The sequence below is a fragment of the Bubalus kerabau genome, chromosome 1 (assembly GCF_029407905.1).
Source record: "Bubalus kerabau isolate K-KA32 ecotype Philippines breed swamp buffalo chromosome 1, PCC_UOA_SB_1v2, whole genome shotgun sequence".
In the NCBI taxonomy this organism is placed as follows: domain Eukaryota; kingdom Metazoa; phylum Chordata; class Mammalia; order Artiodactyla; family Bovidae; genus Bubalus; species Bubalus kerabau.
The window spans coordinates 150,894,270-150,919,956 of NC_073624.1; the positions used below are offsets into that span (position 1 = coordinate 150,894,270).

At 52.4% G+C, this 25,687-nt stretch overlaps 1 protein-coding gene across 4 annotated transcripts in view; it reads left to right on the plus strand.

Annotated features, from left to right (window-relative positions):
- Positions 1 to 25,687, plus strand: part of CDH23 (cadherin related 23) — a 435,990-nt gene that overhangs the window by 224,299 nt on the left and 186,004 nt on the right. For 3 of the 4 annotated variants that reach the window (XM_055535167.1, XM_055535147.1, XM_055535157.1), the window contains exons 10-12: positions 136 to 248; positions 3,045 to 3,233; positions 10,133 to 11,913. In XM_055535167.1, the coding sequence (XP_055391142.1) occupies positions 136 to 248; positions 3,045 to 3,233; positions 10,133 to 10,195 (365 nt within the window). In that variant the 3' untranslated portion in view covers positions 10,196 to 11,913. Of the gene's footprint in view, positions 1 to 135; positions 249 to 3,044; positions 3,234 to 10,132; positions 11,914 to 25,687 lie in introns of those variants that run through there. The other variant, XM_055535177.1, reaches the window with a different exon arrangement.

Consider the following 25,687-nt stretch of genomic DNA (forward strand, 5'->3'; position numbering starts at 1 on the left):
AAGGAACCCCAGCGCCAGCCCCCTGTCCACCTGCCCTGGGCCCCAGCCACACCCTGAATGCTTCTCTCTCGCAGGGAATACCAACAGCATCTTTGCCCTGGCCCCAGTCACACCCTGAATGCTTCTCTCTCGCAGGGAATACCAACAGCATCTTTGCCCTGGACTACATCAGCGGGGCACTGACCTTGAACGGCCTGCTGGACCGGGAGAACCCCCTGTACAGCCATGGCTTCATCCTGACCGTGAAGGTGAGAGCCGGACACCTCCATCCTGGGTACAGGGGATGCCCATGCCTTGGTGCCAGCCTCCAGCAGTGCCCAAGGTGGAGGCTCCAGGAGGCACATCACTGCTGTTCCCATACCGGGGCTTGTGCCCAGGCCCCTGCCAGGAAGGACCAGCGCTTGTCACACGTGGGCCTCGTCAGGGACCCTGCTGGCCATCTCAGAGCCCTTACTGATGACCTCAGAGAACTGAGGCTTTCTTCCGCATCTCAGGGGATGAGGAGGCCCGGAGTGGGTGGGCATCCTCTTGTCCTTTCTGTTACCCCGTGATTTCAAGTTCTCTTATAGCCAACTTGGATTCTTAGACTTACCCCATTTCTGGGGTTTTCCCCCGTTTATAATTTTCATGGCTTTCCTGGGGGCTATTAGCTGGTTAGGAAAGAGCAATGCAGAAGGGAGAGGCCAAAGCGGCAGTGGTCCCCACCCCAGAAGGTATGACAGAGCCACAGCCCCCCCACCTCCTGCAGCCCCCTGCTACTCATGGCTGGTTTTAATTAAAATCAATGACTTGCTGAGGCATTCCCTGGGAAGCCCATTTAGGGTGTGGATGCTGCCTGGGCCGCAGGCGTCCTCCCCAGCCCCAGGCTTCGATTTAGAGAGGGGCTGATACAAGGACCGAGGAGGTGGTCTCTGGGAAGAAGGCCCTTCTCTGGCATGGGAAGGACAGCGCCCCCAGCCTGGCCTGGCACTGTTCTCCTTGACTTTGAGAAGGCCTGCAGCAGCGATGGATTGATTAGCCCCGACTCTCCCACTGGCTCTGTCCTATCTACCTGCTGTCCACACGTGGGCCAGTGGGGGAGGGCGAGCTAACACAGCCTTTCCCCATCCAATTCCACGCCCCAGGGCGCCTCTCAGCCTCCTCTCCTGTCTGTTCCCTTCCTCCAGAGGCATGCAGCTCCAGTGTGAGAGAGCCACTCCACAGTCCCAGCAACACCACCAACTCACTGTGGGACCCCTGAGCTCAGCTTTTCTATCTTTCTGTAAAATATAGTGTAGAGTGTCCCCACTTAGCTGTGAATCCCAGTCCTCTGGGAAGCTAGTAAAAGATACCTAGTCCTGAGCTTCTCACCCAGAGATTCTGGTTCAGAAGGTCTGGGAATGGCTACTTGGTGGCCCAGGGACTCTGGTCCAGAGACTGGGTGCCCAGGTGTCTGAGTCCAGCTAGGAACCCCACAGAGCCCGCACAGTGTTCAGTCTATAGCAGGTGCTGAATTAAGTCTTGATTATCTGCTAGCACAAATGTTCTCAGCCTCAATTTCATCATTTGCCAAATGAATAATTTGGCATCATTTTCATCCCTTTACCTCCAGATGAACCCTGAAATCTGTCTTGTCCTCTTCACCCCACCTCAACCCACTGCCTGAGTTTAACACCTACTCTGGCTGTATGTCCTTGTATAAGTCACTTAACCTCTCTGAGTTTCAGTTTCCCCATCAGTAACGGGAATCAGTAAAATAGAGATGCTAATGGTAGAATCATGGAAAAAGCAAGAGAGTTCCAGAAAAACATCTATTTCTGCTTTGTTGACTATGCCAGAGCCTTTGACTGTGTGGATCACAATAAACTGTGGGAAATTCTGAAAGAGATGGGAATACCAGACCACCTGACCTGCCTCTTGAGAAATCTGTATGCAGGTCAGGAAGCAACAGTTAGAACTGGACATGGAACAACAGACTGGTTCCAAATAGAAAAAGGAGTACGTCAAGGCTGTATATTGTCACCCTGCTTATTTAACTTATATGCAGAGTACATCATGAGAAACGCTGGACTGGAAGAAACACAAGCTGGAATCAAGATTGCCGGGAGAAATATCAATAACCTCAGATATGCAGATGACACCACCCTTATGGCAGAAAGTGAAGAGGAACTCAAAAGCCTCTTGATGAAAGTGAAAGTGAAGAGTGAAAAAGTTGGCTTAAAGCTCAACATTCAGAAAACGAAGATCATGACATCCGGTCCCATCACTTCATGGAAAATAGATGGGGAAACAGTGGAAACAGTGTCAGACTTCATTTTTCTGGGCTCCAAAATCACTGCAGATGGTGACTGCAGCCATGAAATTAAAAGACGCTTACTCCTTGGAAAGAAAGTTATGACCAACCTAGATAGCATATTGAAAAGCAGAGACCTTACTTTGCCAACAAAGGTTCGTCTAGTCAAGGCTATGGTTTTTCCTGTGGTCATGTATGGATGTGAGAGTTGGACTGTCAAGAAGACTGAGTGCCAAAGAATTGATGCTTTTGAACTGTGGTGTTGGAGAAGACTCTTGAGAGTCCCCTGGACTGCAAGGAGATCCAACCAGTCCATTCTGAAGGAGATCAGCCCTTGGATTTCTTTGGAGGGAATGATACTGAAGCTGAAACTCCAGTACTTTGGCCACCTCATGCGAAGAGTTGAGTCATTGGAAAAGACTCTGATGCTGAGAGGGATTGGGGGCAGGGGGAGAAGGGGACGACAGAGGATGAGATGGCTGGATGGCATCACTGACTCGATGGACATGAGTCTGAGTGAACTCCGGAAGTTTGTGATGGACAGGGAGGCCTGGTGTGCTGCGATTCATGGGGTCGCAAAGAGTCGGACATGACTGAGTGACTGAAATGAACTGAACTGAATGGTAGAATCTTCTTCCTGGGGTTATGGTGAAGATGAGATGGGATAATTCACATAAACTGCAGTGCCCAGCATTGAAAAAGCCCGAATGAATGACATCTCTTATTGTGATCATGGCTACCTTCATCCCTGGCATGTTTATTCTGTCTGCAGGGCACAGAGCTGAATGATGACCGCACCCCATCCGATGCGACAGTGACCACAACCTTCAACATCCTGGTGATTGACATCAATGACAACGCCCCAGAGTTCAACAGCTCTGAGTACAGCGTGGCCATCACTGAGCTGGCACAGGTCGGCTTTGCTCTCCCCCTCTTCATCCAGGTGGTAGACAAGGACGAGGTGAGTCCCTTAAAATGTGGTGTCCAGTCCTGCACCCAGTCTGGGCCGTGCAGCCCTGGGGGGGACACCAGGGATCTCTGGGCTCTCAGGTCCCCATCTATAAAATAGAAACAAACTTTGCCTCGCCCTCCCCTGCTATGTGCTGAGGATAAATAAGGCTGCAAAAATCCCGTACAAAGTGTTTGAGCACACACCTCCAATGTATAGTTCTATTTTAGAAATTTGTATATGTGATCATCGTACTAACCTAGTACGTGTATTATGAAACATACATGCAGAAAATAGACATTTTAAAAAGGAGAGGCTCTTATATAAATGGTGACTTTGGAAATTTGGAACATTCCTGCTTTGGGGGTGATAACAACCCCACCTTTTCCTTGCAAGTAGTGCAAATGCCTTCCAGGGCATCCCAGGCCACAAGGATGCCTGCACCCCCTCGCCCCGGACCCTCGAGGCTGAGGCCAGTGTCAAGAGGGAAGGGCGTGGGTCCTGAGTGAGAGAGACAGCTCTAGAGGGAGCTCCAGGAGGCGGGGGCTCCAGCTCCACCCCGTGTCATGCTGCTGGCCTGGATGCCTCCCCTTACCCTACCTCCCTTGCCCGTCAGCAGTCACAACCTTAATAGGACTTCTATTTATTACCGCTGCTCTCCCAGCCCACTCTGCTCAGGAATTCCATTAGGTTTTCCCGCCAGAGGTGCTTCTCTGCAATTACTCCTCACGTGAGGCTCTCTCACTGGCCTTACTCCAGGCCTGGGGCCCCTCTCCTGTCAGCTTCTCTCAACTGTACCCAATCCCCCCAAGGACTCAGGTTCACAAGGGCAAGTCAGTGCCTGTGTGTGTGTGTGTGTGTGTGTGTGCGCGCACGTGCGCATGCGTATATGCCCAGTCACATTTCTTACGTGTGTACACATATGATATGCCTTCTTCTCCCGCTGAGTCTTTTGGAACCTACCTCTCTGAGATAACTGAAGTATGTACTGAGCACCTATTGTTTACAAGGAGCTGTATTTGATGACTTAAGGAAATCCAGGAAGTGGGATCTTTGGTCCCTGCCCCATGGGGCCAAATGTTTATGCAAATATAATATGTAATTTTAAAACATATGCAATAATGTAGAAAGTTTAAACGGTGGAGATAAAGAGGTGTAAAAACAGGTTCTGACAGGTTCTCACTCCCCATGGATCACGTTGTATTCCCCGGAAGAGCAGACCCCCTTTAGAGACTGCTGTGTGAATGAGAACCTCAGGAGAAAGTCTCATCTTTGGTTTCAGGCTGATAATAATGCCCAAGGGAAGAGAGACACCAGAAACAGTGTGGTCCAGGGTCCAGTGATTGTAGGCAGTGAGGCTCCAGAGCTCAGCTGAGGAGGAGGCAAGCAGGGACTGGGAGGGTCAGGAAAGACTCTGCCCTAAGAGGGGGACTAGGGCTAAGCCTTGGGGTAAAAATCAGGTTGTAAAAGAGTGCTCAGGATGATGGGGGACCAGGCTGTGGCCCCCAGAGAGGACCGGAGAGAGAAAGCTGTACGTGGATCAAGGAAACAGGCAGTAACCTGTGCAACTGATCAGGGATTGTGGAGTAGCCTGCTGGGAAGGTGGGCTGGGACACAGACCTTGGGGAGCCTTGAGTGCCAAGCCAAGGAATCAGCCGGGGCCTGTGTTCAAGGCCAAACCTGCCATTTATTAGCTCCGTGACCTTGGATGACTCATTGACCCTTTCTAAGCCTCACTTTGCTCACCTATGTAGTAAAAAATAGTCAGTTTCTATCACAGGAACCAATTAACCCTGCAAGAGCAGTTTATTCTCCCTCGGACTGCTTGTCCAGCCAGGGTAGGCAGGGAGAGCCCCTCGGTGTGGCCTCTTAGGCGCACACTCTGCAGGATTGTGGCTGCAGCAGGAGGCAGCCACAGGGTTAAGCTCCAGCTCTTTGCTTCATCTCAGAAGTGTGACTTCTGCTGAAGGCCCATCACCCAGCACTAGGTGGGTGCCCCTACCTCGCTACTTGAAGGCTGGGGTATGGAGGTAAGCAGCTAAATATTTGTGTCTGCCACAAAGGACAGCAGCAAGGTGTGTGGAGAGGAGGAAATCAGCTGAGAGTGTGTAGGACTTGGCATGTGCCGGCCACACCCAGGTGTTCACCATATGGGTGCAGGGGGCACCACCCCCGGCAGGGCCCGCTCACCTCGACTTGTGGGATTTCAAGGTTAGCCTGTGCCCTTGGGTTTTACCTCAGGCACCCTTCCCGGGAATCCTGTCTAAAGCCCCTGCAGGAATGCTGACGGCAGGGGCCCTGATCCGCTGGGGTTTGGCCAGTGTCTCTAACAGTAGAGGACTGGCCTCCTTCCCACAGGGTCACACTTCTCCAGGGCACAGCAAGGTGCAGGGAGAGAGGAGGAGAGGCAGCCCAGACCATCCCACCCTAAGGTCACCTCCAGTTGACCTTAAGTGGAGGAGGACACTGGGCCCTCCTCCAGTTTCCCAGTAGGGCTGCACCCAGAGCCCCCCAGATGTGGTCCTGGGCTGGTTCCTAAATAAGAAGGAGAGAAAAATTGCTGTCTCAGTTGCCCTGCTCTTTTGTAGCTCCCATTTCTTCTCCATTCTCCAAACCTCGGCATGGGGGTGGAGGTCAGATCTGCCCAGGTGAATGCTCCCAAAGCCTGGTCTTGGCTGTTGATGGTCAGACCTCAGGTTCCCAGCATGGAGTATTCAGCCACAGGGCCAGCAGGAACACAAGACAGAGGCCACTGGCACGCACAGCATGGCCCAAGTGTCCCAGGTCTGGAGAAAATCAGAGAACCCCAAGGAGGAGGCAAGAGCTGTTGCAAAAGATTTGTCATTCCTCTGACTTGTCTTGCTGAGGGGAGACTCCATCTGTTGGGATTTGTTTCTGGGTTGAAAGTGACTCTGGATTTGCTAGGTATGGCAGGAGAATGTTTATCGAGCAGACCTGGAGAAGGGACATGAGGAGAGCTCACGTCCCTTTGTCAGAGATTCTCCAGGACATGATTCTCCCTGGCACTCACCATGCTTGTGATTTTGCAGTTACTGGTGTGGTGATCTCAAGAGTATCTGTCTCCCCGTTAGACTGAATGACCCAGGGGTAGGAGCACGTCTGTTTGCTCACCAGTGTAACCACCCAGTGCCTCACACTCTGCCTGGCACTTGGGAGGCACTGCAAAAATATATTTTGGTTGAGTTGAAAGCACGATTGAATGATAAAAGAAGCAATGAAGTAGCCCAGGGCTTTATCCAAACTGAGTCATCGTCAGTACCCATATGCCGAAGCCCAAATTCGACTGAGTTTGTGTAGGAAGGTGAGCTGAGAGGTCCACTGTGGGGCAGTAGAGGCTGCTGACGCAAGACTGAAAGGGAAGGAGGAAGCAGTTTAACCTCTCAGTCAGGCCTTTGTGGCAGCCGTTCCTAATAAGGATGCTAACCTAATTCACAAAGACTAGATAATGCCTGCCATCACCTCCAGATTCTGCTCAGCCTCTTGCTGAATCTTGGGCTCTGCCAGACCCTTCAAATGCACCTAAAGGTGCTTGAAAGAGACCCTTTCTCTGCCCCAAGGACTCCATCTCCATTGTCAAGTCTGAGTAATTTCCTCCCCTTTGTCCAGCTATAGAAAACACATAAAAGCCAGAGGAGAAAGGGCTGGGGTGGGCTGAAACCAACAACCACCCATTTGCGCCTTGTGACAGTTGAGATGCAAATAGATGGTTGTAATGCAACTCACACAAAAAAGTCTCCAGGCACAGGCCCCAGGAGTCAGCCTTGGTATAGGAGGTCATCTCTGAGTTTCAAATTAAAGGCTGCGGCAGCCTCATTCCGCCAGCTGGGCGTTCTCTTGTCTCCTCCTTGCTCTTCTCTTGGAAGCCACAGGAAATAACTGCACACTTACCTACTTGGATTCCTACCACATTGTTACGCGCTCCCTTGCCCTCGACATGATCTCTGCTGTTTCTCCACTTTGGTCAACTTTTCCTCTCCTAATCGTGCCTGCAGCCCTCCCCAAGTCCTGCCTACAGCTGATCTAGACACAGGCTGTCACGTGTTCCCATCTGCATTGATTGGGAGGGTTGGAAGTTTCTGTTCACTTGTCCTAAAAAGCCACTCTTCTATCTGCATTCTGACCCTGAAGGGTTGGGGACTAAAGGCAGGGAGTGTGGAAGCCCATCCATGCGGCTGGCTGCTTTGCAAATTCCAACAAAGGGGTTCTTAAAAAATATTGTTTCTGCCCTATGTACGACCCTACCCAGTTGGCGGGGCTAAAAATGGAGAATTCTCCTTGCATGCTCGTCAGTAGAAATACCGTCCATGTTACATCCTGCGTTTCTTCTCAGGAGCTGGGGACATTTGATCCACTTTACTTCTGACCCACAGCTTCTTAGAACAGAATTGCTACTGTGCTTAAGAATATGTTTGCAGGAGAGAGGGATTGGGGTGTAGGGTGGGGTGCCAGTATCCTGCCCAGAGAGGTCTTTACTGCCCGGCCCTGGGAGTTATACTCATTAAAGAATGGCCTTCAGACCTCATTAATTTGTTTGCCACCCTCCGCCCCTGGCATTTCTAAGGGAATATATTGAAATATACACAGGTGGGGGATGATGCATTCATTCAGTCAACAAACGTTATTATGTACCTATTGTGTGCTCACCACTGGGGAAATGGTGCTGAAGATGTGGTCCCTGCCCTCCAAGAGCTTCTGTTTCATTCTAGGACGGAAGCTACAGGAGTAGGCGCCAACATCAGGAAGTCAGGAAACAAGCTGAGTGATGGGTGGTGGGTAGAGGGACGACTTTCGATTCAGGAGTCCTAGAAGGCTTTCGCAAAAGGTGCTCTTGGGGCTGCAGTTCAGTGATGTGGAGGGGTCAGCCATACAGAGTTGCGGAGGGTGCTCCCCTGCAAGGGCAGAGGTCCCCTACAAGGGATCCAACCTTGTAGGGATTTCCAAGGAGCAGAGGAGAAGCTGGTGGGGTGGTCCAGGGAGCTTGAGTGAGCAGCAGGAGGTGAGGTTGGTGCTATCATCAGGGGCCAGGCCTGCCAGCCACAGGAAGGTGTTCTTCCATGACTGTGAGCATGGAGGGGAACCAGCTGACATGCTCTGAGTCATCTTTGTTAAGGAGCTCCCTGATGGCTGTGTTGAAAATGGGGGGCTGAGAGGGGCCACGGGTGGAAACAGAGAAACGCCCCCACCTCGATTGCCCACTGTTCCAGCTGGCAGGTGCATCCTGGTGTCTGACTTGAGGCTCTCCTGCCCTTTAGCCAGTTTCCTCTTAAGTGTTTGCAAGAAGCCAGAGAACCCCAGACCCCTTATCAGTTCAGTTCAGTCGCTCAGTCGTGTCCGACTCTTTGCGACTCCATGAATTGCAGCACGCCAGGCCTCCGTGTCCAACACCAATTCCCGGAGTTCACCCAGACTCAACGTCCATCGAGTCAGTTATGCCATCCAGCCATCTCATTCTCTGTTGTCCCCTTCTCCTCCTGCCCCCAATCCCTCCCAGCATCAGAGTCTTTTCCAATGAGTCAACTCTTCGCATGAGGTGGCCAAAGTACTGGAGTTTCAGCTTTAGCATCATTCCTTCCAAAGAAATCCCAGGGCTGATCTCCTTCAGAATGGACTGGTTGGATCTCCTTGCAGTCCAAGAGACTCTCAAGAGTCTTCTCCAACACCACAGTTCAAAAGCATCAATTCTTCGGCACTCAGCCTTCTTCACAGTCCAACTCTCACATCCATACATGACCACAGGAAAAACCATAGCCTTGACTAGATGAACCTTTGTTGGCAAAGTAATGTCTCTGCTTTTGAATATGCTATCTAGGTTGGTCATAACTGTCCTTCCAAGGAGTAAGCGTCTTTTAATTTCATGGCTGCAGTCACCATCTGCAGTGATTTTGGAGCCCAGAAAAATAAAGTCTGACACTGTTTCCCCATCTATTTCCCATGAAGTGATGGGACCGGATGCCATGATCTTTGTTTTCTGAATGTTGAGCTTTAAGCCAACTTTTTCACTCTCCATTTTCACTTTCATCAAGAAGCTTTTTAGTTCCTCTTCACTTTCTGCCATAAGGGTGGTGTCATCTGCATATCTGAGGTTATTGATATTTCTCCTGGCAATCTTGATTCCAGCTTGTGCTTCTTCTAGTCCAGCGTTTCTCATGATGTACTCTGCTTATAAGTTAAATAAGCAGGGTGACAATATACAGCCTTGACGTACTCCTTTTCCTATTTGGAACCAGTCTGTTGTTCCAGACCCCTTATAATGAAACCTAAAAAATCTAGAAGAAATGCCTCCAGAACACTTCTCAGGAGGACACTGCGTGACCATCTTCAGTCTTTGTGACAGAGGCTCTCCCATGTTTGTTGACCCAGGGCTTTGAACTCTGGCCATAGCCCTCTGCTACCAGACCTGCCTGGACTGCCCAGGAAAGATGGTGGTAGAGAGAGCAGGGAAGCCAGGTCCCAGCTTCCTCACAGAGGGATTCCAGGCAAGCCTTGTCCTCTCTCTGTGCCTCAGTGACCACCTCTGGGAAACCATGGGTTGGACCAGTGAGCCTTAAGACTATAAACCCTAACATTCTTTTTGTCCAAGAGGACCTGGGTGGGAAGAGGGAGGGTGCCTCCCGAAGCTTCCCTAACCACCCCACACTGCTTCCCAACATTGGCCCATCCTCTCTCCCCTGTTCTTGCCCCAATTGCCTCTGCTCCCCACTTTGGGTGCATAGGCCCGGTACCTCTGTGGGCCTCATCCCTCGCCCCCAGCCTCTTCCCCCCACCAACATCTTCTTTATTTGATACTATCTGGGGTATCCCTTTACTGGTTAGGAAGAGATAAGGGCTTCAAAGCCAGACTACCTGGGTTCAAACCCTAACGCTGCCACTTTTGTTCTGTGTAACCTTAGGAGACTTGTTTATCCTCATGGATTCAGTTTTATTACCTGCAAAATGGAGGCAGTACAATTTGAAGTCTCATCAGTGGGGTAGGTGCACTGCCCAGGACCCTTTCCCAACTGGGACTCCAGATTGCTGTCGACGTGAGGCTTCCCAGCGCTGTTCAAGTCTAGATATAGTTGTCGCCCCGATTTGGTGATATATACGCTTTTACATCTCCCTATTATTTTTACTTCTTTTCTCTTAATGACTGTATATTGAAATTAAGTCAAATAATCTATAAAAATTGAAACTGTTGGAAAAAATGGAGGCGGTAATAATACCTACCTCATAGAACCATTATGAGGATTAAATGGGCCTATATGTGTATTTCAGAGAAAGCAATGGGCACCCCACTCCAGTACTCTTACCTGGAGAATCCTGGGGACGGGGGAGCCTAGTGGTCTGCCATCTATGGGGTCGCACAGAGTTGGACACGACTGAAGCGACTTAGCAGCAAGCATATGTGTATTTAGACGTGCCTGGCCCATAAAAAACACTCTTAAAATCCTAAAAGTTCTTACTCCCAGCCCTGAAAGATATGTGTATTATTGTGTCATTTCTAGGGAAAAGGAAGTTGAGGTTCGGAGAAGTTAAGGGGCTTCCCTAAGGTGGCACAGCCAATGGGTCTCAGAGCTTGGCCCTAAACATCCCTGGGCTTCTTGCTTGTGCTGCCGGGCTCCCCGTTTACAGCCAGGGCTCCCCATGCTCAGAGATCTGATCCCGCCAGAGCAGGTGGGTCCCACACCTCCAGCCTGGCTGGTAGGAAGGTGAGGGGGAGGTGAGACGGCGGAGGTGGCTGCCCTGCAGGGGTGAACAGGGACACATCTGGCAGGAGCTAATTCCTGCTTCAGGCAGGGGATGACACAGTTCATTTGTTTGAGGGGCACAGGAGAAAAAAACCGGCATTACTCACCTCCCCAAGGAGAAAACATCACAGAACAAACAAGTAAAAGAAGGCAAATGATGAGGAGAAAAGACCGTATTCCAGAATGCTGGGTTTATGTGTAGGGATGAGGCGGGGCTGGGGGGGCGGCAGTGAGAAGGAGAGATTGCTCTCGCTCTCCTGTCCGTCTTGGCTTCATTTTTATCTATCACCCTCATTTTCCATTCCACATGTGTTCCAGGCCTGTCAGGGAGCCCAGTCCATAACCTCGTATTTATTTAAATTCATTTTCTCATTCGCTCCCGTTAGTTGGCCTGTCCAGCCTGCGATTCCTCGGGCCCTTCTCCCACACAGCCCTGCAGGATTGCAGTGCTGGCCGCTCACGTCCCTCCCAGACTTCCTTTCAGTCCAGGGGTTCTGAGTCCAGGCGTGGGAGCCCACTGCTGTCCAAGGCATCCTTGACCCTGGCTGGAGAAACATCTGCATCTTTATTTTTGCTCACCTCTACCTGAACTTCTGAGATCTCTTTGGTCATGAAATGGAAACAAATCACAGCAGCCTTAGGAGTCCCTGTGACTCTGAGCCCAGAGAACCTCAGATATTTTCATATCACATCACAAGTGTCACAGGGGTCTCAAAACACCATGGACACTCATCACTACTTTAAATTACAGCATATATTAGATTCGCTGCCAAATCTTATTGTTTCATGCATTAAGAAGCACGTAACAGTACTATAATACCCTTTTCAAGTACTTTGATAACTGTGTTTCAAGATAATTAATCGACATTGTGGTCCTTTGTATTTTATTTTATGCAAATAAAATGTTATTCTCCTGAAGGGGGTCCGTGGGCTTTACCAGACCTCCAGAGGGTCCACGGCACAAAAATGATGGAGACCCTCCTTAACTCCTGTCCTCAGTAGATGCCACCCTTCAGCGCAGCTTCCTCCTCAGGCGTTGGCTGTAAGGCCAACCTTCCACTGGTGCTCAGAGTTGCCATCCTGAACTGAATATCCATTTAGGGTGAGGTGGGTGAGAACAGGGAGGCCATTTTCTCCATGTCACGCATTCAGCTGAGGGTCCGTTTTCCGGCTGTGGAGCTTCCAGGCCACTATTCTCCCAGGCCCCATAAATCCACCCACCAGCATCTACTTTGCAGTAGAGGCCCAGGAAATATACGTCCCTGGCACCCCAGGGAGTGATCCCCGCTGTCCTGAGCTCTCCCTGCCTGCCAGTATGACCCAAGGCACAGACCTCTGCTTCCCTATTTTCCAAAGCAATTTGAGCTGAAAACCAAACTCTAGAAGCACTGAAGAGAGGTGGGGGAGGGGGGGCAGAGGGGAGCGGGGGAGGGGCAGACTGCCAGCATCCATGGAGGCAGATGTAGGTCTTTGCTCCCTGTGGATGTGTGATTATCCAGTCATCCAGGCCCTTCTTTCCCCTCCATTAGGGAGATAACTGGGATCTGGGAAATCGCCCACCTCCCACCGAATCCCCCAGGGGATATAAAGGCAGTAGATGGAGTGCCTCCAACATGCTGGATGCCTCACCCAGCTCGTGACTTCATCACTGAAGCAAAGCAGCCAGGAGGGGGGGTTGGGTGATCTGGCCCAGGGAACGACCAAGACCAGGCACACAGAGAAGAGGAGGTCAGCCTAACCCCTCTTCCCCCAGCCAGGTGGCCATCCCGCTGCTCCTCTCTCTGAAAGGTTTTCTGCGGGTTCTGTTGCAGAGCAGGGGTTAAGCACCCCCACAAAGCACAGTCAACGCGGCTGGGACCTGGGTGAACACTGCCTCTGCAGCGGGCAGGTCTGTCTGCGCGACCTCGGCCCTGTCCCGGCTTCGGTGCACATTCCTAGGGTTCCTCTCTCAAGATTTAGGCTCTCCAGGAAAACATCTGTTGGCTTCAAAGCAAAGCCACTCTGAAAGGGAAGCCAGGGGGAGCAGGGTGGCCCCATTAGTGCTTTTTCCCATTAATTTCTCCCCAGTTGCCTTGGCTGAGGTTCTTATTATGACAACGATGATTATTAGGATTTTTCTGTGCGTGGCTGCATCCTGTGGTGTGATTCCTCCCAGCATGCTAAGCCCTAGCCTCTCCCAGGACCAGAGGGTATCCTCAGCATGATTCAGACACCTCCTAATTTAGTCTCACCGTAAATCTAATTAGCATGCTATTTACACCAGGCCCCTTAGCCTTGGCGGGTGGTGTGAAGCAGGGCCAGCACCCATACTTCACTCCTCCCCACCCCAGTACCTGTGGCTCTGAAGTCCCCACCAGCCACTGGAGGTCATCATCCATGTTGTATCTGGGGGACTGCTCCCCTCTCACTCAGCTCCTTTCCCCACACCCACACCTCCCCTTGGAAAGTATCGTTTTATCCTCAGAGTCGTGCTGCCTAAAAGCAGCAGCTGGCCTCCCTGAAGACCCCCACCCAGATCAGAAGCAGAACTAATAACCTTCATCCTGTCTCCATCGCTACTTGGCTGGGTCATGCCCACTCTGGTGCTCCTTCACCATGGGCCCTGCTGAGCCCAGCCTCACTCCAAATGGTGGTTTCTAACTCCCACCCTCCCCCGCCTGCCCCATTCACCATCCCCCATCAGGGCCCCAGTAGCAATTGGTGGTTGCCTTGTTCATCCCCGACTTGAAGGGTAAGGGTAAGCACAGTGTGGCTGGGCTCTATGGCTGGTGTCCCTCCCCATCACTGTGACCATGGGCTGGGAAACCTCCTTGTCAGCAGGCATAGGGAGCACAGGGCCCCACAGGGCCGCTGCGGTGAGGCTGGCCACCACGGAGGGCAGGGAGCCTCCTCCCCTGCTTTCCTCTGTCCCCGGAGAGGGGAGAATGGTGCAGGAGCGGGGTGCGAGAGGGTAGGAGGCCTTCCATGCCAGGCAGGGTGTCGTGGCTGTATTGTCACTGTCCATGAAGGCCTGGTGGGGGGGGGGGACCTTTCCTCCTTCCTTTCTAGGCTTTAGTTTCCCCAGTGAATTTGAAAAAAGAATTGGAAGTGAGAGAAGTTTTTGAGATGAGTATTGCCGAATGCACACGTCCCGGGTTGGAAAGATGTTCTGGCACAGAGCAGAGCATGTTTCCTCTCTTTCATCCTGATGAGGGCCCAGAGCCTGGCGTCAGCAGGCACATGTCACCTCTGTTCTTCTTACATGGGCTCGGAGAGGAACCTTCCACCTGAGGTCACAGAGCAGGGCCAACGCACACAGCGGCTAGCGAAGCTTGCTGTGGAGTGAGTGCCGAGGCCAAGGGCAGGAGAGGGATGCCCTAGAGCAGCTCCCACGTTGAGTGGAAGGCAGGAATTGATCATCTGTTCACTTATTCAGCAAGTATTTGTTGAACACCTACTGTGTCCCACATGCTTTTCTAGGCCCTGTTCATAAGTGAGCACAGCCCTTGGGCAGTAGAAGACTAAAGAAACAAATCGATATATATTATTATATGTCAAGTGATGAGAGGAGCCATGGAAAAAAAGACAGCAGAGTGAGGGGCCTGAGGGAGTGCTGGGGAGGAGAAGGGGTCAAAGGAAGTCTCCCCAATAAGATGATGTTTGTGGAGAGACCTCAGTGAAGTGGGGGTGAGCTTCTTGGATCTTTGGAGGAAGAGCGTTCCCAGCAGAGGGAGCATTTGGGGTGGTGGCTGGAGCAGGAGTGTGGCTGCAGGTTGCGGAGGCGCGTGGGTAGCGGAGGAGGCGGACGGGCCTGGCTGCTGTCAGGGCTCAGCAGGAAGGCAGTGAGCAGCGAATGAGAGACTTGATCTGACTAAAGTTTTTCAAGAGGACAGACTCTGAAAACAACGCAAATGCCCAGCACCTGATGAGTGGACAAACAAATGTGGTATACAGTGGTGAACAAGTGTGGCATACAGTGAAATACCGTAGACCTGTTACAGTACTGAAGTTCTGAGCCATGATGTAACACAGAGCCTAGAAAGCAGGATGCTAGGTGAGAGAAGCCAGGTGCAAGCAGTCACCTCGTGATTCCATTTCCATGGAGTGTCTAGAACAGGCAAATCCGTAGGGACAGAAGGCACACCAGCGGTCACAGGGGCCGAGGGAAAGGAGATGAAGAGGGATTGTTTATAGAACAGGATTTCCTTTCAGGGTGATGAAAATATTTTAGAACTAGATATAGGTGGTCGTTGTACAGTATCGCGAATATACTCAAAACCGCTAAACTGCACACATTAAAACGGCTAAAATGATCAATTGTATCTCAATTCAAAAACTGTAAGAATGTGCTGGCTTCCTGGGTTCATAGACAAAGCAGAGCAGGGCCATTCCTAGGAGTGAAGGGCAGTAAGATGTGTGCAGGGGTAGGGAGTGTACAGGTCCAGGGCCTGTTTTGAAGGGAGAGGATTTGCTGGGGTGGAGGGGGATGAGGGTCACTGGACTATAAAGAAAGCTGAGCACTGAAGAATTGATGCTTTTGAACTGTGGTGTTGGAGAAGACTCCTGAGACTCTTGGACTGCAAGGAGATCCAACCAGTCCATCCTAAAGGAAATCAGTCCTGAATATTCATTGGAAGGACTGATGCTGAAGCTGAAACTCCAATACTTTGGCCACCTGATGCAAAGAACTGACTCATTTGAAAAGACCCTGATGCTGGGGAAGATTGAAGGCGGGAGGAGAAGGGGACGACAGAGGAAGAGATGGTTGGATGGCATCACTGACTCAATGGACATGAGGTTAAATAAGCTCCGGGAGTTGGTGATGGACAGAGAGGCCTGGCGTGCTGCAGTCCATGGGGTCGCAAAGAATCGGACACGACTGAGCCACTGAACTGAACTGAACTGAGAATGGCTGCAGGAGCTCTTTGAGCAGTAAGGAACCTGGAGTCTTACTTCCTGAGACTGAAACAGTAGCTTTGGTAAGGAGAAGGCAGAAGCTGTACTTTAGCCTTCAACACGTTAGGTTTGACCTGCTTGTTAGACATTCAGATAGAAGTGCCAGGAAGCCAAGTAGGAAACAGGAGCATTGCCAGCGTCTGAATCGTAAAGTCACAGGTCTAACTGGGCTTACCTACGAAAGGGGTACAGGTAGACTAGAGAGCAGGGCTGGGGGCCAAGCAGCCGGAGGACACCTCACAGTTAGGGGAGATGAGGATGAAACGGCAGAGACACTGAGAAGGAACCGCCCCTGAGGGAGGAGGAGGACCAGGAGGGAGCACTGAAGGACAGGAGAACGATGGAGGCAGTGGAGCGGAGAGGGAGCAGGCGCTGCCTGAGCAACTACCAGTAGTCCCCAATTAGCATACGTGTCTGTGTTTACTTTTCTCTTTTCAGCACAAGGACTCTTAATTACCCTCATTAGGGAATGCCCAGATCCACTAACATTTACTGAGCAAGCTCACCAGGCTTTGTTTTTTTCTTTTTAATCCACTTAACCGTCTTCTTGAGTCCACCTTCAAAGCTCTCCCCAGTGCACCAGCATGGCCCACCTCTTAGAGGGATGCAGGGCTTCCTCCCCTAGCTCTGCAGTCCGGGCAGATATGCGAACTCATCCTACAGGAACGGGACTGTGCTGAAATACACAGGCTACCGAGGTGAAGAGAGAGTCGGATGGATCTCCCAAGGCATTCTGCTGAGCAAAAGCAGCCAGCCTCAAAGGCTGCTTCCGAGTGATTCTGTGACATTTTCACAAGACAAAGCTCTAGTGACAGAGAACCCATCAATGGTTCCTAGGGGTTTCAGGGTAGGAGAGGATGACTGGAAAGAAAGAGCAAAAGGGAGTTTGGGGTTGGGGTGGACATCTGTAGCCTGGTTGTGATGGGGGAAGCCAAGCTATATGTTTTAAAGTTTATAGAACTCTATGCCCCCAGATGTCAATTCCACTGCATGTTCGTTATAAAATTTATAAAAATTTATATTACTGAAGACTTCTCCACCCTCATCCTCCCCAAAAAGATGATGTGAAAAGCACCAACGTAAATAACACTACTGGTGGATTTTACACTCAGCACTGCCCTTCCCTCCCTGTCATTTAATTCAACACGTATGTGATACCATCCTCCTATAAAGCGAGAAAGGTAGGCTGGAGGGCCATGAGTGCCACAGTGAGTCTGAACCCAATTCAGTGGGCACTTGGGAGCCATCGACAGTTCTTGAGTGCAAGTGGTACCCTCAGAGCTGATTCATCTTTAGGTTGGTTAATCTGGACAGAAGGAGAAATGGGACAGAGACTAGAGTGATGGCAGATAACACTAATGGATGAGGGCTAGATGAGGGGTCTGTGCAAAAGCTGAGGGCTGGAGCGAGGCTCGCGTTTAGAATCCCAGGGAAGGAAGTGGCAGAAGCTCAGAGGGCAGGCCAGGGCAGAGCCTCGATGGAAGACAGGGTGGCAGCTGCCACCATCTGCCACCATGGCCAGGCTCCTGAACTTAGTTCTTTATCTGAATTTCCTCCATCATCCTCACCTGCTCTCTCTCTCAGCCTCTGTGTTAGAGACTCGATTTTCAGACTTTTTTCCTCACACCCATATATTCACAGATATACCGTGCAGCTCATTCACTCATGCCTGTATTGCTTTGTCTGTTTAACCACAATTACTATGTGTCCAATACCTGTGTGCCTGGAAAGGCATGGCATGGGTCATATAGACAGTGCTCTTTGCAAACCTGAGCTGTGCCTGGGTTTGACTTCAGGATGCCCTGGGGCAGTTGAGTGACACTGTTATCAGGCATGGTCACCCATCTGCCTAGAGCCCAGTGCCCTGTTCCAGCCCAAGATGCTTTCCATAGGGCATTTATGGTGCCTGTGTTCTGAGGGAAGGGGCCCCAAGGCTGGGCAGTCCACTTGGGCAGAGGGCTGGGAGCAGGAAAATAAATTCACCCACTCCCTTCCGGCTCCCAAGACACCCAGGGTCATGGCCTCTAAACAGTCTTGAGTTCTACCCACCCTACACCACCCCAAGCCTCTTGATGCAATGGGATCCCTCTCAGTGCACCCCCTGCCACCCAGAGGCACGCTGAAGGTGGACTGACTATTGGAGAAGCAGAGGAATATAAAGTGGTGTGATTAGCAGCAGGCAGAGTCCCCCTCCTGATTTCCATAAGGCGTTTAGATTTCTTTGCCTTGCCACATTTCTCTCTCTGTGGGAACAGGGAAATAGTTTTAGCATGGTAAATCGACAGAGCCAGGCAGCTGCTCAGTGCAAGGCCCACTGCCAGCTCTACACCCTGCCCCTCCCTGCTCTGAAGCTGAGGACAGCCCCCCTCCGCCAGTGCCAGCGAGGCTCATCCTCCTCCTGCTGCCCGCTGCCCAGGAGGCCACATGGCCTTCTGCAGAAGGTGCCCCGAGGAGGGGCAGGATGATTCTGGCCTTGGGGCAGACTGGGATGCACACCCTTTTATCCTGCATTTTGGCCTGTTTGCCCTGCACCTCCGAGTACACTTACCCTTTAGCGCACTGCCCCAACCCCAGCCAAAACTCTGGTGCAGAGTTCACTGGTGGAGCGAGAAAGGGAATTAAAGCCAGGCATGCGAGTGAGATCCAAGTTGGCAGATTCTGATCAGAGCAGCAGACCTTATTATTAGAAAAGTGGCCGCATGCTGGCAGGCAGGGCCACGAGGACTCTTCAAGCTTTCCACGGAGGGCAGGTTCCTTCAAACAGGGTCCCATGCAGGAGGGAGGGAGGGAGGAAAGGATGGGGGAGGGGGCATGGCCTGGATTCCTTGGGATCTTGTGGGGTGGAACATATTGTTCCAGAATTAAGAGCTCAGGTCTCATGAATCTCACTTGGTCCCTCTGCCCTTTACATTCAAGATACCAATCCAGTACCTCTGGCCTGGGCAGCAGTCCCCTGCATGTGTGGGCCTGGAAAGGTCCCTTCCACATAAAGCTTGCTGTTCGGCCACACCCACAGGCACTGTCAAGGGGAGCCTAGTCTCCAGTGTTCCTGCCTGGAGAATCCCAGGGACGGGGGAGCCTGGTGGGCTGCCCTCTATGGGGTCGCACAGAGTCGGACACGACTGAAGTGACTTAGCAGTCTTCCCGACCAGTACCCCCTGAAGCCACTTTGTTTCAGTAAGTACCCACTGGGCTGATTGCTCAGGCCCCTAGAGGTCCAGGGCAGCCTAAATAAAGATTTGGATCCCACCAGAAATGACTGTTTGCCTGGGACATAGGAATGAGGTCAGGGTGGCTGGTTCTGTCTCCGGGGGTGGCACAGTTAGCTTTGCTGCATCCAGTGGACACCCGTGGCACCTCTGATGCACAGACACCAGGGCTGAGCTGCTGGCCGGCCGTGCACGCATCCTCATTGTTAAGGCCCAGCTGGTGTGAGCTGCTTGGGGGCTTGAACCTCTGAAGTGAGCCCAGACTTTGTGGACCACCTGTGAGACTCAAGGGCTAGTGTGGTTAGAACTAGATGCTTAGACTCCTTGATTTCCACACCCAGTGGATGCCACCACCTGAGCAGTGGTGCCAGCTGGCCCCTTTGGGCTCTCAGACTCCCCTTATAGAGAGGGGAACCTATTGTCCTAATTTTTCTAAGATTGCCAAGGTTTTGGCACTTTAAACCAGCATCCTGGGAACGCTCTTAGTCCCAGACAGACTGGGACAGCTGGTCAACGAGGAGCAGTGCCCATCATCTCTGATAGAGGCTTGAGAGGGGACCCACCCCAAGCCTCTGAACCAGACAAGCCTGGAACACAGAAGAGAAAGAAACAACAGAGCTGAACTCCCACTATGTGACATGGGCTTTGCTGGGCTACTGGAGTTGGGACTCAGTGCCCAGGGACAGGAGGGGTGGGGACAGGGGCAAAGAAAGAGGCCATTGGGTGTAGATGGGCTTCGGAAGTGTGAGATCCCCATAGTGTACTAGGGTGATGGGCTGCAAATTAGGAAAACAGAATTTGAAAGTGTCTGTCCCTCATTTACTTTAATGCAAGGACCCAGTGCACACTGTATATAATTCATCTCCCAGAAGTGCTGGGACTGGCTGTGGGACTGACAGGCCAGATCCCTCTGGAGAGAGGGAGAGAGGTGTGCACGAGCAGGTGAGGAGCACCTGCCCACCTCGCGCCCTCTTCTGTAGACGAATAATACACACGTCTGCTAGCAATGGAACTGACAGCTCTCTAGTATTCTTTCTCCAAAGTGCCAGCTGCCAATCGGATTGAATTAGATTTCACAGGGGTTTTTGCAATACATGGAATTCACCAGCAAATTACTCTTAAAGAGGGAAAATCAATCATTTGGAGCAGAGATAAGCTGAAGGCAAGGCAGCCTCGGATTGATCCCGTCTGTGCAGGCGTGTGTGGAATTCAACAGATAACCTGGGGAGAAGAGGGTGGGATCTGCTGGAGAGAGGAACCGAGGAGGAGGAGGAGGAGGGAAGGAAAAAGAGCTGAAGGTAGACGGTAAAGCAGAGAGGGAGAAAATGAAAAGGAGAAGGCGAGAGGGGAGGGGAGGAAAGCAGGAAGAAGAGGGATAGAAAAAGAAGAGAGAGACGATGGAGGGGGGAGGGGCGAGAGGGAAGGAGTGGACAGAGCGAGCACGAGAAGAGCAAAAGCAATTGGAAGGAGCACAGAAAGCGATAATAACAGGGCCTTGGAGAATCACCCGGTCCATGCTCCCCATTTCGCAGGTCAGAAAACTTAGGTCCAGAGAGGAACAGCAGATCCAGAGAAAACCTCAGATCCCTGGTTTTCCTGACCTCAGGCTCACGATGCTCAAGGATCCAAACCACACAGAAGTTTGGGAAAGGGGTATAGGTGGACTGAGAGCCTGAAACGAGGCCTGGCCTTCACTCTGCTGCACCCTGGGAACCCTCTCAGGCCAAGGCCGACTGGGACAACTGGTCAACTAGGGACAGGACTCAGCACCTCTGATTCAGGCCTAAGTGGTGGCCCACTCCCAGGGAAGAAAAGCTGAGGATCTGAGCCAGGCAAGCCTGGAATGGAGAAGAGAAAAACACAGCAGAGCTGAGTTCCCACCGTGTGGCGTGTGTGGGCTTTGCTGGGCCCCTGAGTGGGAGGGACACAAGGAAACACAAGGTGGCTGTTCGCCCAGAAATTACCAAGGAGGCGCCAGCGTCAGTTCTCCTGGACTGAAACTCGGAAGGTCCCCGGGGGTTGAGGCAGGGTTAGCGGGTGGAGGCAGTGACAGCGCAGGGCTTCTCCCCACTATCCCCTGGACTCTGACTTCACAGCGGCTCCCACTGCAGTGGACCTGGGGTAGCTGCCCGCCGTGGGCAGGTGGGGCCAGAGCAACTTGGTGACCCCCTTTAATGTGGGCTAGAGGGAGAAGCAGCAAATTCTGAGGTGAAGGGGTGAGGAGAGGCCAGCTCCCTGCCAAGTTTACTCTGGCATGTCTGATTGGAGTTAATTAAGTGAAAGGATGGACAAAGGAGTGATAAAGAATACATCTTCTGTGGACTTTGATTTTCTGTCGCTCAATAGCATGGATTAGACAACAGGGCACAGTGGAGGAGGGAAGGACACCTAGGGCCCCTTGCTTACAGCCAAGCCTTTGTCCTTCTCTGTCTGCTACCTTCATTCCTGGCCAAACCAAGGTCTAGAAATCAGCCCCACCCCAGGAGTACCCCTGCTTCCCTTCTAGAACAATAATAACCACTCTCCTTTGTTGAGCATTTACTCCATCCCAAGCACTTGACTAAGATTTTGCAGCTCACCCACAATAGCCCTATCAGGTAGGCTTCATTCTTCCCACTTTGCAGATGAGAAAGTTGAGGCTCAAGGAGATAAAATTGTGAAAAAAGAAAAAAAATCACACAGCTGGAAAGGGTATTACCTGTATCTGGGCTCAGGTCTAACTCCAAAGCCGCCATTGAAGTTTAGGGCCTCACGCCCTGGAATCACTGGTCAGAGGGCTCTTCCCTGGCTGGCACAAGTTTTGGACAGGGCTTCTGAGAGGGTGGCACGGACTCCGTGGGCCCATCTCCACATTCCAGATCTCCGGCCCCCTTCCCACCTCAGGATGTCCCGCCAGCTCACAGAGTGCTCTCTGTGCCTTTGGAGTGGTCCCTGGCCCTTCGGAGTGGTCCCTGGCCCTTCTTCATTGTGACCCACAACACTGCAAAGTCGCTAGTCCCCCCTGCATGCATGTGACCCTAGTCCTTCCTCTGCTTCTGGAAGGAACTAAGGTCCCCTCCAGGACACCTTGTGGTTCATAGGATGGATGAGGGCCCCCTAGCATTTGGGTACAAAGGAAAAACACACACAGGCTCCTGCCATTAGGGAGACTCCTTTCTTAAGCAAGAAAACATAATCCACAAGTCACCCACCAAAACCTGGTAAGGCAGAGAGACAACACTGCTGCTTAATCCTATGGGTTATGCTTTATTCTCCCCACTTCACAGATGAAGAAACTGAGGCTCCAGTAGTAGAAGGTCACACCACTAGGAAGCAACAGAGCCTGTTTTCCCAACTCTGAAACCTTCTCCCCACTACATTACACCACTGGATCACCAGCCCGGCCATAACCCTGACCAACAGCAGAGGGAGATGAGCATCTCCAAGGGGCAAACTGGTGCCGCCATCAGCAGGGAAGGGCCTCAGGATGGGGAGAACCCAGCAAGAGTCCGAGGGATGAAGGAGCCTGGGGGCTAGATCAGGTCTTCCTCCTTTGGGGCACAGGGTCATCTGCAGAGGGAGGTACCAGGGGATGACTGCGGGAAGCACATCCAGAGAGGAGTCAGGTGCGGCTTCAGGACGCAGGACAGCCCCAAGCAGGCATAGTGGTCTGACAGGGCAGAACCCGCTCCCCAGGAGGAGGGAAGGGCCCTGCATATGGCAGCTGTCAGCCAGTGTGAATCCCACCCCGGTCTCTGCCAGGGTTGTTGTGAACACTCAGTGAGCTAATAGTTGCAATAAACTCTCAATACGTAGTTGAAAACGACATTGGGTCCATCATGGAGCCAGTGGTAGCTGTGGGAGCTGCAAAGAGGTGAGGCGAGAGCGTCCCTGCTGGGCAGTCTCTGCTCTGACCGCTCTCAAGGCCAGCCCTCCACTTCCAGGAGGCAGGGGGAGGCAGCCCCTTCTGGCAGCAGCTGATAACTTGGGCCAGGGGCTGGCGTGCTGCCCTCCACGGGGGGTGGCAAGACTTCAGTCACCAGGAGCAAAGCAAATCATAGCTGGCTGCACGGGGCAGGGGGAGCGAGGAGTGATTTCATGCGTCCTTCTCCCTCCAATAAATAAATAAAGCCAAACTGTCGCAGCCCCACGGGCAGCCAGGCGGCTCCCCAGCCTGGTGCGGGGAGGGTAGGCGCTGCAGCTCGGCTCTGGGACCCGCGGCTGCCGGCTATCAGCCTTCTCATCGCCTCTCCCAGCTGGAAAAGAATTTAATCCACCGGGCTTCTCTCCACACACACTGGGACTCCTTTTGATGTTTCTCTTTATCTTCCCTCCCAACAAAATTGCCCCTTGACAGCTCCAAGAGAGCCTCTTGCCTCTCCCCACCTCCCTCCTTCCCTGACTCACCAAGTAGCCTGGCAGCAAGCAAGGAGCAAGGGCATGGAGGAGACCCGGCCAGGACTGGGAGGAGCGGGCGTACCCTCTGCCATCTGACTGCCCTCCCCTCCACCTTCTCTCTGATCTTGGGAGAGGCATGCTTTGCCCCTTAGGCCACGCTTCTGACATTTAGTGAATATAGGAAGGGTTCTCCGGTGCCATCTGATGCCAGTTCTTTGCACCCAATGAGGACATTGTTCTGGAGAGGGAGTGATATGCAGGAGACCAGGAGAGCAGGGTGGTGAGGGGCTTAGACTCTATGAGTCAGTACTGACCCAAGCTGTGCATCTTGAACAAGTTACCCTTTCTGGCTTCAGTTTCCCTCTCTGTAAAAACGGGTGGACCGATGCCGATGTCAGTGGGATGTCATGAAGATTCTGGTTAGGGATGGGAAGCACATGGTGGGGGCTTGGTGTATGGAAGTGGCTGTTCTTGAAGGCTCTGGGCCACGGGCTGTAATTCACAGGGGGTTTGCACCCACTTAGCGAACCAGATAAGAATCCCATACACACATCCCAAGGGACTGAGAGTCACAAGCCAAGTACCTCTTGGCAGATTCTGGAAGGGGCAGGCTGAGCATTTGAGAGAATTTAGCCAGAGGGGTCCTGGGGTCTCAGGACAGCCGCATGAGGGGTCCTGCCAGCTGCAGGATCAAGCCTAGTGCACTCCCAGCCCCTGGTCGCAGATCAAGGGCAGGGGAGAGATCTCATGCCTTGAGACCCAGAGATCTCACCTGAAGGGGCCAGGAAGCTGTGGGGGATGGGGCAGGAACCCCAGTGCTCTTACCTGGCCAGCTGCTCGCTCTGAATCTGCACTGAGCTCAGCACCACCTTCCCAGGTGCCCCTCAGTCCCTCTGTCTGTGTGCCATGGTCTCAGCCCCACTCCGTCCCCTCTCCAGCCTCTCATCCACCACATCTCGCTGGTCAGTTTTCTCACTGTTCTGACTTGCTCTGCACCCCGCCAGCAGCCTTGCTGTGTCCAGCTGATTCTCAAACGTCAGTGTGTATCAGAACCCCTGGAGAGTCTGCTAAAACAGTGCTGGGCCCCACCCCCAGAGTTTCTGAGTGTGACCACAGATTGTGCATTTATGACAAGCTTCTGGGTGATGCCGCTGGTTCCCACAGTGCGCCAGGAGAACCGCTGCTCTCTCTGAGTAGTCCTCATCCCTGGGTGCACGTTAGAGCGAGCAACCCGAGAGCAGTACAAGATCCTGATGTCGCATCTCCTTCACTCTGATTTCCTTGGTCTGGAGTGCAGCCTAGCCATGGGGGTACTTTAAAGCTCCCCCAGCGGTTTTGATGTGTGCTGGTGGGTAACCACCACTCCACGCTGCCCTGCTCGCCCTTCCAGATCCCTGCGGGTGCTCCAGGCTGCCCTCCCTGTCCTGCCTGAGGTCTTCCCTGACTGTGCGGCGTGGTTCCCGAAAGACCGTCGGGAAATGCAGCTTCCTGGGCCCCGCCCCTGAGAGAGTCTGACTCAGTGGCCCCGGGCATCTGTGTCTCTTCTCTAGCTCCAGTGGCATTTCTGATGTGCAGCCAGGTAAGGAGGGCTGTGCGGATGTGATTTGCACTTGGCCGCCAAGTTCATCTTCCTTTTTAAACCCTGATGTCCCCACTGCACATGGACACAAGGCCAGAGCCCTCCAGATGGTGCCTGCGGTGGGCCTCCAGGAGAGACACAACCCCCTGATACCCCAGCAGGCTCCCCAGTTTCCATACATGAACCCTTTGCAGTCAGCTCGCTTGTCTGCCTCATTATTAAGTATTCATTCCCCTCTCCACACCTTTGTTTAGACCAGTCGTTCTCAAATGGTGGGCTCAGACCAGCAGCAGCAGTAGGAGCATCATCTGGAACTTGTAAGAAATGCAAATTCACGACCCTCCCCCTGCCCCCACCCCTGCCCCAGACCTACTGAATCAGATGTTCCTGGAGGAGGGAGGGCAGCAATCTGTACTTTACCAAGCCTCCAGGTGATTCTAATACACACTGAGGCCCAAGGACTTCGTGTTTAAAGCCACTTTCTCCACCCGGAATCCATTTTCCCTTCATTCCTAAGACAACCCCTCTCAGGGCAGCCACTTCCGCTGGTGTTCTCTTAGATTCGGCCCTGGAGTGCTCAGCAGTGCCATCTCGGTTTGCTCAGTCCGCTCATACTGC